Genomic DNA, 11,716 nt, shown 5'->3' with positions numbered 1-11,716 from the left:
GGGATAAGCTCCGCCTCCGCCCCGGCCAGCCACTGGCCTCCATGGAGATAGTCCCGCCCCAGCCCTTCCGCGCCTCCGTTCCCCCGCCCTACGCACACGCCTTCACCCTGACGCACGGTGGGCGGGGCCGCTTTGGCGCCCAGTTTGAATCTCCCAACAGACTTCCAGGCGGTGTCCGGCGGGATCCAAGTTTGGAGCGTTATGTCCGCGCTGGTAACCTAGAAGCTGCCTGGGCCTCCACCACAACGGTCCCTCCCATTTCCCTAGGTAAAATGAGGGCGAACGGCTACCGGTCCTCTGCTTCCCCGGATTAAGAAAATAGGGAGGCAAAGAGGCGGGGGGGGGGTCTAGGCCGCAAGAGGGGTCCAGGCTGTGGGCTGGGTGGAGGGGTACGGAAGGCGCCGAGGGCCAATCCGCGCAGCGCGGGGGAAGAACGAGATGGGCTCCGGCCCCACGCTGGGCAGGCAGGCCTTTGCACTTGTCTGGGCCACACTTTTAAATATGGGGCGGGAGAGGGGGCGGGGAAGCGTCGGGGTAAATTACCTTGAAGGCCCCGCATACATTTCCTTATATGGTGCCCCGCCCCCCCTTCCATAAGCCTAGGTTTCTTATCTGGGTACAGTCTAGTTAGCAAGCAAGCATTAAGCGCCTGCTTATCCTGGCCCTGTGGTGGACGGGCCCCCTCTGACAGCCCCTTCAGGCTTAGGATAGGTGACCCCTGCACCTGTCCGATGAAAGTTTCTGAGCTTCGAGATGACATAGCAGTTTAGTTTTGCAGCAAGTGCCTAATTTCGTTAAAAAAAACATTAAGCTCTTACTGTGTGGCATTAGGGTAGCTAGGGGGCTCAGTGGATAGAGCACCAGGACTAGAGTCAGGAAGACTCATCTTTGTGAGTTCAAATACGGCCTCAGACACTTTCCTAGCTGTGTGACCCTGGGCAAGTCACTTAACCCTGTTTGCCTCAGTTTCTCATCTGTCAAATGAGCTGGAGAAGGAAATGACAAACCACTCCAGTATCTTTGCCAAGAACACCCCAAATGGAATCACAAGTGGCAGAACACAACTGAAAACTGAACATCAACAAAATGTGGCTTTGGGAATACAAAGATAAAAATGTCCCAAAGAAGCTGTTATGAAAGGAGATGGAAGAAGGATTGAGAGAATGTACACTTAAAGAATACTAGTAGTCACCCTCAACAAGCATTTACTAAGTACTTGCTGTGTACCAGGCACTCAGCTAAACACTGGGAGATATAAAGAAAGGAAAAAAAAATACCTACCCTTGTGGAGCATACAATTTAATGGAGGAGAAATCATATAAACAAATAAACTATATACAACATAAAAATTGGGGGTAGACTCAGAGGTAAGCTAGGTGCCTCAGTGGCACCCTAATCCAGCCCCAGATACTTAATAGTGACCTTGGGAAAATCACTTAATCACAGTTTGCCTTAATCCACTGAAGAAGTAAATGGCAACCTACTCCTGTACCTTTACCAAGAAAACCCCATGGACAGCGTGGTCCACAGGGTTAGGAAGATGAAACACATCTGAACAAGTCTCAGGGAAGACACTAAGATCAAGGGAAATGGAGAAAGGCTTCTAGGAAGTCAAGTGAAACCAAGAGGTGAGGATGAGGAGGGAGAAAGTTCCAGGCAGGAGGGACAGCTATTGAAAATTCAAAAAACAGCTTCTGCTCATCTGGAGCTTACAACTCAATGATGAAGACCACATGCAAGCAACTGTATACAAACATGACAGAGACAAGATAAATAGGTTGGGAAAAGCTTGAAGAAACTGGAATTTAGGTTGGGTTTGAACAATGCCAGCGAAGCCAGGAAGGGGGAAAGGATGGAAACACTTCCAAGCATGAGGAGGACAGCCAAGGAAAAATCTGGAGTTGGGAAATGGAGTGTCTTGTGTCAAGAATGGCCAGAAGGCCAGTGATGCTGAATAGGAGAGTATATGGAAAGATTGGAAAGTTTGAATAAGGCCAGGTTAAGGAGTGCTGTAGGAGCTTAACAGGATTTTATATTTAATTCTGGGGGTAATAGGGGGGCAGTGAAGTTTGAGTGTGTGTGAGAAGGTGTGACTTGGTCTGACAAGCTTCTGGAAGGTCAGTTTGACAGCTGAGTAGCAGATGGATTTGGATTGGGGAAAATTTAAGGCTAAGAGGCTTATAACCTGGAGTGAGATGATTAGGGTTCGACTCCTTCAAGTCTCAGCTCTATTGTCTCATTCTTGGCCTTTTCCTTCCCTCCTCCCCCAGCTATTAGGAAACATACTCCCAAAATTACCTTTGCTTCACTCTGTTTATGTTATCACTCCTATTAGAAAATAAACTCTTTGGTGGGTAAGGCTATTCTGCTTAGATCAGCCTGGCTTAGATGGATAAACCCTTCCAAGTACTTGCTATTGTACCTCCTACCCAGTGAGTGCTTAACAGTGAGCGCTTGTAGACTTCCTGAAATAGTCCCTGCTCTCCGGGAGATTACACTGAATGGTTTTTTCTGTCCTTTTGTAGACGTTTTCACTAATTAAAATAACTTAGAGTTCACATTGGAAACCAATTGCCAAAATATTACCCAAACCGATTATCCTAACGTCAAAGACAAAAAAAGATGCCAAGTGGCTTAACGACTCTCCACTTCTGTAGCAACAGACGTGTGGAAAAGGGACAAAGAGTACTTAGAAGCATACGGTTTTTAGATAATTTATAAATTTAACTTTTGTACCCTAAATATGACCCTCATCCATGACCTCCGTAAGAGTCCTCCATCAATGCCTTATTGACCCTGGAGTCTTGAAGACCACAAGTAGGACGCAAGCTGATACTGAAATAGGATGGTTGAATAGTCTCAATGACAGGTTGTGATGGCTATCCAAGGATAGTCTCACTAAATAGGCAGGTCACTAGCAAATGCATGTTTTGGCTATGGCAACCCACAAAACAAAGAAAAATACAAAGCAGCTCCTTTCTGTAGGAATAGTGACAGTCATGGAAAAGGAGGCAAAGAGTGCTAAGACTCACACAAACTCTTGGAAAAAAAATAATGGTTTGCATAACTGCTGGGGGAAATGTTTCAGAGATCAAAAGCTACGGACCCATGTATCTACACAGTCTTTATGAGAATAAGCAGGGGCTGACAGTATTTTTAATGAAAATATGAAAGGGGATAGGTAAACTCTTGCAACTAATATTCTATAACCAACCGCATCTTTGCTATCACATGCTTAAATAAAAAATTTATTGACTCTAAAAAAAAAACATTAATTTGGTAGAACAAAATTGTCACAATAAGGGCTCTCCTATTCATACGTTAAGGTAATAGAATATTTGCTTCATAGACGCAATACAGAAAACTTTGTCAATTCTTTGATCATTAATAGCAGGTGAGGCATAAAACAAGTGGCAGAAGTATATGCCGTTGTCATGGAGAATGTTGCAAATGGACAACAGAAAACCTTATATTATATATCAAAGATTGTTCTTTCTCCATCAAAAAATTAAAGAACTTTCTAACATTCTATATTTTTTCCAAGTTTTAAGAGTGAAAAATAAATGATAAAGCCAAAAAGGTGGTATCCTTCCATGTTATCCATTTTCTCGTCCTTTGTCATCTAGCCTCCTTCCCTCCCATTTTGCTCCTACACTTACGGTTCATATTCGACAACAAAGGACAAAGCTAGAATTTTTAACACTTGACATTTATTAACAGTTAGGTGAAGATATATTTGGAAGAGGAATGATGCTATTATTTATATAACACTTAACACTTATCAAGTTAACTTGATATCGGATTCATTCTTAAGAATGGATTTGGGGTAGTTGTGTTCCCCCCAACCTATCAAATTATTTAGCTACACTCTATGGTGCCTTCTTGCTCTAACCATCCATTCTATGAATTTCCTCAAGTTCCTTCTAAATCACAATCCTTACCACACCAAGGACTATTGGGCAAAGTAGTTATCTGGGTGAATGTTTGGAACTTCCTCCTTTTGACTTGGCTGTGGTCAATTTTATTCTGAGGCATTGTTTTTCTTAAAATTGTGAGGTTTTTTCTTGGTTCTTAGTTTATTATTTTCACAATGGGAAAGCTGGAGCTCTAAGTAAGGTAACCTTTCTTAAATGCATAATAATGATTAAAGGGGCAGCGAGGTGTCACGGTGGAGATAGTTCTGGGCCAGGAATCTGGAAGACCTGAATTCACTCTAAGTCACTTAACTTCTGTTTGCTTCAGTTTTTTTCATTTGTAAAATGGGGATAATGGCACCTATGTTGCATTGTTGTTGAGGATCACATAATAAACACTATATAAATGTTAGCTATTATTATTGTTGTTGTTAAAGTGAAACCTAATAGTACATTCATATCCTCCAATGGTGTCAAAACTAAAAATTTTTAGCACTTTCTCCCACTCTTCTTTCATCTTTATGAAGAATCATAGGATTTAGAAATGGAAGCTACCTTAGAAATTATTAAGTCCATCCCCTCATTTTTCAGAGAAGGAAGCAAATGCAGAAATGTGAACTCACTTGCTGGAGGTCAAACAATTTAAATTTTTTTACTGAAAGGAATAAATTCTAGACATTTAACTTTGTATTCATTTTTCCTCTTTATTGAAACAGAAATTACGTATCAGTTGAGGATTTCCAGAATTGTGGCATATTAGGATTTATATTTCCGTGGTTTCTGAATCAATGAAAAGACAATGGGAAGAAAAATTGAGGAAGATTGGAGAACGAGCATCCCAGTATGAGAAAAGACCGCTGGGCTCAGTCTATAGGCCCCGGCTGTCTGAGCCAGGGGACCCCTCCTCTGTATGGAGGCTGTTTCATCGTCAAGCTCAAGCTTTTAACTTTGTCAGAACCTGTAAAGAGGTAAGACAGCCTCTTTCTTGTTCTTTCTTTTTAAAATGTTTTACAGCTTAAGTGTAGATGTGTGTTTTTATGAGCCTTTGGCATCTTCCAGGTTATAGCAGGAGCGTCTCAATATCACCTGACTTGAGAATAGCCTCCTGAGAGTTCCCCTAACAACTTACTTTGCACTAACCATGTGTAAACAGTTGTAATAGCTGCTATCTCATCAGTGTGTATACCTGAACTGCTGTAGGTAAAATTTGCTTGGTTGATGCTAGCTGGCACCTGTCTTCCCTTATACCGAGTGCTTCTCACACCCAAAGACAACTGGAGTAACCTAGTCCCCATAGGGTCGTGTCATTGACTAAGTGACCTAGGAGTTTGGAGAAGCGGGGAGTTTCCTCAGGGCCCTTGTACTGCAGTGACAGTCTGATTATACCAGCCCGTCTGAGGGAGTAAAATAGCTTGCAGTTTCTCTTTAGTAAGTCCCATCTCTTTAACTAGTTATCCAGTAAGACGTCCTGCTACCTGAAATGAGATCAAGTGAAGTAATATTTGTAAAGTGCTTAGCCAGTGCCTGGCATATACTAAGTGCTACGTAAATGCTTATTTCCTTCCCTTCCTCTACCTCTACCTTATGAAGTCAAGGGACCCTGTCCTAGCCATGAAGCCAAGTTGTCCAATTCAGCATTACGTATGCAGCTCCTTGGATGTCATATTGAAGATGAGGCAGAGACTAGGGAATACTGGGTCCTGTAGTTTTGTTGTGGCAATTAATGAAATCATCTGGGCAATATAAGAAAGATCCTCTCTTCTCTCTTGGAGAGGGAAGTCCTACCATCTTCTCTTTAGGTTATCTGGGGACTTCAGTGGAATATGCATGTAATCCAGGTACCTTGAAAGAAGGCGCCAGTGATCTATGGATGGGAAAATTCAGGGAGTCAACAGAGTGTCCAAGAATAAATATGTCTCCTCCAGCCCTCTGAATCCATCACATCTCTGTCATTGGGAGCCTGCTTCTTCCTTGGCCCTCTGGAATCATGGAGGATCATTGCATTGATGGGAGTTCTGACGGCTTTCAGAGTTGTTTGTCTTTACAGTGTTGTGCTCATTGTATAAATTGTTATTGTGGTTCTTCTCGTTTTGTTCATCAATTTTCAATCTTTAAAAAATGTTTGTTTTTGTAATGTTGATGTTACAGTGACTTGTTCTTCTGATTCTGCGTCCTTCCACTCTGCACCTGTTTACACATGAACCCAAATCTAGGGTTATTTCCATAATACCTAGAGGAAGCGAAGTAACCAAGGGTAATAGAAAAATAAGGCTACTTCTATGAGGAAATGATTGGTTAGCTAGAGGAGGGGAACTCTGAGAACTGAAGAAAAAAGAAAATGAAAATCCTGGTAGAGGGCCAACTCACAAACTACTATCAAATCAAAACAAAAGAAACTTATTAGGGAACTAAAATTTCACTAATCAACAATGTATCTGCTCAAGATTCTAGCACCTCTGCGTCCCCTCCCCCAGAAGAGTCCCACTGCTGTCCCATGCATGCTCATCAGCTGTTTTTGTCATAACTTCCTGAAAATAGTTTCAGAGATGAGCTTAACCAAAAAAAAAGTAGCTGATCTGTAAACAGTCCTGCACATAATGATTATGGTAGCCAAACTAGGATATTTAACACTGAAGTGAGAACTCCTGAAGATTGTTTTTCATGATATGAAAATGGTAGTTCCTAATTTATAGAGAAAAATTACTTGTGAATGGTAAATTTTTAACCAAGATAGTGAATAACTTGCAGTTTAGCTTTCAGGAGTTAAACAGATTTGGATAGGAATTATATGAGCATTTTGGAATATTATTTTTGTCTTTATAAAGGATGTACATGTATTTGCTTTGGAACATAAAGCGGGAGATGGACAACGTATATACCTTGTAACAACTTATTCTCAACTCTGGTTTTACTATAAGTCCCGGTAAGTATCCTATGGAAGCATTACACATGGGCCCATATGCATATATTTCTTTTCCCTTTCTTACTTTGTAAGATTGATATAATCAAATAATATAATCAATATAATGTAATCAAAATTGGATTTCATAACAGAATTAGTTACTTTGCATAACCTAATTCTGAAGCAAGAATCATTTTTATGATCTCGATAAATTTTTTGTCAGATGTTAGAAAAAAAGTAATACAGTGTATGACTTAGGCTCATGGAATGGCCCTTACAGAGGCAAATGTTAAAAGTATACCACTAGAAAAAATTTAATATTCATATTATAATTATCATAAAGAGGTAGATACTTGATTTGGTAAGAAAACAAATACTCGTGATAACAAAAAAAATTAGCATGTAACAAATATGTACTGTTGAACAAAGATTGTCTACCTAAATGGAATGTGAAAATCTTCTTCGTGATCCATGAAAGTGTTTTTAATGGTTAATTTTAGAGTCACGTAATAATTGCATTTATTTAATGTTTAACAAAGCACTTTAAGAACATTATCTGATATTTTCACGGCAACTCTGTGAAGTAGATAAGACTTCAATATGCCCCAAACCCCATAATTTTTATTAAAAGCGTGAGTACTCCCTCCACTGGCCAAGTTCCTCCATGCTACGGCCAAAAAAAAAATTAAGCACCTGGTGGCTCACCTGGTGCTGAGCTTCTCTGAACATCTTTTAGCCTTGAGCACCTTCCCAAGTTGGTAAGATCTGTCTGAGAACATGACACCCCCACCCCCAAACCCTGCTGGGCCTAGCCTGAGAGAGCTCAGGATCGCTATGACACTACAAGAAAGTGAAGTCTCAGAGTAGAGATTAGGTTGAAGTAGGCAAATATTATCTCCATTTTGCAGGTGGGGAAATGGAAAGCACTCAAGTGACTTGTCCAAGGGAAACTCCAAGTCCAATGCCTTTTTACATTACACTGTCATCTACATTGGGGCACCTAGGTGGTCCAGTGGATAAATTGCCAGGCCTGGAGTCAGAAAGACTCATCTTCCTGAGTGCAAATCTGGTGTCAGACACTACTATCTGTGTGACCCATGGCAAGTCACTTAACCATAAGTTACTTAAGTCACTGTTTGCTTCAGTTTCCTCATCTGTCAAATGAGCTGGAGAAGAAATTGGCAAACCATGCCAGTATCTGCATCAAGAAAACCCCAAACAGGGTCGTGGACGATTGAACATGACTGAATTGACTGAATACCAATCATCTGTATTGTTTAATAATAATACATAGGCAAAACATAATTTACAACAAGTCTGCCATTTTTAAGTATAGCACTAAAGTAACTATGACCTGAAATGTGTTATTTGAATTTTTTAACGTAGGAAAAATCTCATGCACTGCTATGAAGTTATTCCTGAAAATGCTGTTTGCAAGCTTTATTTTGATTTGGAGTTTAGTAAACCTGCCAATCCAGGAGCAGATGGAAAAGAAATGGTTGCACTACTAATTGAGGTAAAAGCCTAACTATAGACCTAAGTTGTTCTTAATGTATCCAAGTACATTCCACTCTTATTTATTCAAAAGACATTCGTCTAATTCATGACATGTGTGAACTGTTTACTTGCCCTGTTTCTCCCTCCTGTCATCCACCTTTTGACTTTTCTCTCTTTGATTTCCACTTGGACCAGACAATGAACAGAATGGCAGGTTGGGTAAGATGTCATACAGTGTATTTAAATTTATTTTAATATAAACTTAATAACCACTGATAAAAATGAATAACCAAACATACAGAATAAGGAGGAAAATTTTCAATAAAAAGAATCTTTAACATTTACCAAGGTAGAACCAAAGGAATTAACAAGTAAGCTATCAACAGTGTTGTTTAGTGTGACCCTTTTTAGGTCTCTATGAAGTTCTATTAAGTTTGTCTTTGTTTAGTTTTTCTTACTTATTTTAAATATAATTGTAGTGTATATGAACGTAGTTGTAGTTCTACGGATCTCACTTTGGATCACTTCATAAAGGAAAGGAGATCATCGATTTAAAGTTGGAAGTGACACAGAATTAGTCCAGTCCACATCCCTCTGAGGCCCTGAAAGATGATGCAGGTAGGAAGAGGCAGCTGGGATTCAAATGTAGGTGCTCTGACTCAAGATTTTATGAAGGTTCTATTCCGGGTCAGGCACTGGGAATTCAGACAGAAATGAAACAGTCCCTCCGTTTAGCAGCTGGTATTCTCTCAAGGGAAACAACATGTCCACGTAGAGTAGATGAATAAATACAAAGTAATTTTGTAGGGGAGGGACTAAAAGGTTGGGGATCAGGGAAGGCCTCACACCAGAAGTGGTGTTGGAACAGAGCTTTGTAGGAAACCAGGCCTTCTGAGAGAGGGGGGAGGGGAGCATCGGAGGCATTGGGGCTGTCACCTGTGCCAAGGTGTAGAGACAACAGCTGGGTTGTCAGGTGTGAGAAACAGTTAAAAGCCTGGTTTGGTTGGACCATAGATTTCTTAAAGGGGAATAATATGTAAGACTGGAAAGGTAAATGTGAATGAGGTGGTGAAGGACTTTAAATGCCAACCTGAGGGGTTTGTATTGCATCCTAGACGTAATAGAGGACTACTGTAGTTTATTGAACAGGGGACTGACGTAGTCAGACCTGTACTAGAGGAATATGACTTTGGTGGCTGTGTGGAGCACCAGTTGGAGAGGAAAGGGACTTGAAGCAAGCTGTGAGATAATGAGGGCCTGATTAGGGAGATGCTCCTCCTTGCATGTAAATAAAGAGACAGATGTAAGAATTCTAAGAATGGACAAGATTTGGAATCTGTGGATATCTAGTCGGCTGTTGGTGATGGTGAAACTGAATCTGAGCACAGCCAGTATGGTTCTGGGAGTCATCTGCATGAAGAAGATGATTGAATCCATGGGAGCCAGTGATGTCACAAAGTGATAAGAGTATATAGAGAGAGAAGAGAAAAGGGCCTAAGATAGAGTTAAGGGGTGAATGTGGATGATGATTTAGCAAAGAAAACCAAGAAAGGAAACCAGAGGAGGACCAAAGGAGAGAAATGTCACACGAGAGTCCAAGAGGAGAAGGTCAGCAGTGTCAGATGGTGCAGAGAGGTTGAAAAAGATGAGGACTAAGGAAAGACCATCTTATTTGGCAATTAAGAGATCATTGATAACTTCCCAGAGCAGTTTCAGTTAAGTGATAAGATAAGAAGCCAGATTCAGAAGAGAAGAGAGGAAATAGAAGTAACAAGTATAAACAACTTTTTAAAGTAGTGCTGAAGGTAGCTAGATAGATATAGGATGGTGACTATCAGGGGCTAGTAGAATCTAGTGAGGATTTTTTAAGGATAAGGGAGACTTTGGAGTATTCAAAGACAGCAGAGAAGGAACCAATAGAGAGGGAGAGGTTAAAGAGTAGAGGAAGAAAAGGGATGAGAGTGAGGGCACTCTATTGAAGACAGAAGGGAAAGGGATTAAAATTCCATGTGGAAAGGTTGGCCAAAGGGTTTCCTCTTCATCAAAGATTGGAATAAAGGAGGAGACACTAGGGGATGATGTCAAAGGGTTATAAGAGGTAGAAGGGGAGAAGAGGGAGCTCTTGGCTAATGGCCTTGATTTTTCTTGGTAAAAGTATAGAGTGCAAGCCCCTTGGGTGAGAGGGTAAAGGGGTGGGTACTGCGGGACGCCTGAGGAGATAATGGAAGGTTTGGAACAGCTGTTATGGTGAGTGGGATAGAGAAGTTAGGGAGATTTACAAGGACACCTTGCTGCAGTGAGGACCCCTTTGAAATGATCTAACATGGATCTAGTCAGCATAGCTGTGTGACTTCTTGCAACTCTATTCAGCAGCAGTTGCATAAGAGCAAAGTCAGTGGATGATGAAATTAATTCAGGGTTTAATTCAGGAGCTGGCCAAGGTGTAAGGGGTGTGATGTATGAAAAGTTTGAGAGACTTAGTTTCTGGGTAATTAATCATTTTATTAATTATAAGTAGCAAATAATAAAAGAATGGTCATTTGGCCTTCTCTCATAAACCAAAGATGAATCAGGGAGGCCTCTCAATACTAATATGCTCTTTGAAGAGTGGATGTTCCCACGGGCAGCAATCATCTCTGATTGGTTAACAATTAATGAGAAAATGAATATTATAATGAGAAGTCGACCTATTCTAATGAGAATCTGGGGGGCATGACTTTGATTATGTCACTGTTACTCCAGACTACCCCTCCAGTCTATGCAAAGGATCTGCCCTCACCCATCCCACCCTAAGCCTGAGTAGAAACACAATGGACCAGAGTTCACCTAGATTAAATTCTCTGTATAAAGTTTTTCTGGTTGGGTAGAGTTACAATTCCACCTAGATAAGATGATCTAGGTGGGGTAGATTTTGGGGCAAGGCCAATAATGTCCTTCAAAGACTGGCTATGTTAACCTGCAGAGGTTTATTTCTGAATGAGAAAATAGAAAGAAAAAAAATCTTAATCTCAATTAATAATTGGTTATTAATATAAGAAAGAAATAATCATTTCTCTCAAGAGCAATAGGAAAAGGGAGTCAAGAGCAGAGGATAATGCAGAGTTGAGCTGGTTAGCCACGGAATCCAGCTTGGCTTTCTGATTATTCATACCCAACACTCCTTCTCTTGTCTCCATACCTTCACACTCTCTGTCCCCCATGCATTTCCTCCTTGCTTCTGACTGTTAAAATCCCTGATTTCCTTTCAGTTCAGTACAGTCTTCTGTGTTCCTTCCCAGCTGCTCATGCCCAGTCTCCTCACCTGCCAAGAGAGAAATCCAAACCCAATTCAACGTTATTAGAAATGAAAAGATGAATTACAAGTTAAAGTGGAACTGTATTTTTGTGTTTTTTGTTTTTTTTT

General features: G+C 40.8%; 1 protein-coding gene across 2 annotated transcripts in view; it reads left to right on the top strand.

Annotated features, from left to right (window-relative positions):
- Window positions 1-144: 144 nt before the first annotated feature.
- Window positions 145-11,716, top strand: part of LOC114040558 (DNA-directed primase/polymerase protein-like) — a 33,500-nt gene continuing 21,928 nt past the window's right edge. For both annotated transcript variants that reach the window (XM_027858672.1, XM_027858671.1), the window contains exons 1-4: window positions 145-267; window positions 4,631-4,882; window positions 6,740-6,837; window positions 8,203-8,332. In XM_027858672.1, the coding sequence (XP_027714473.1) occupies window positions 4,703-4,882; window positions 6,740-6,837; window positions 8,203-8,332 (408 nt within the window). In that variant the 5' untranslated portion in view covers window positions 145-267; window positions 4,631-4,702. The remainder of the gene's footprint in view (window positions 268-4,630; window positions 4,883-6,739; window positions 6,838-8,202; window positions 8,333-11,716) is intronic.

This window comes from Vombatus ursinus, unplaced genomic scaffold (assembly GCF_900497805.2).
Source record: "Vombatus ursinus unplaced genomic scaffold, bare-nosed wombat genome assembly UNPS02013587.1, whole genome shotgun sequence".
In the NCBI taxonomy this organism is placed as follows: Eukaryota; Metazoa; Chordata; class Mammalia; order Diprotodontia; family Vombatidae; genus Vombatus; species Vombatus ursinus.
This window is presented reverse-complemented; position numbering and strand designations above follow the sequence as displayed.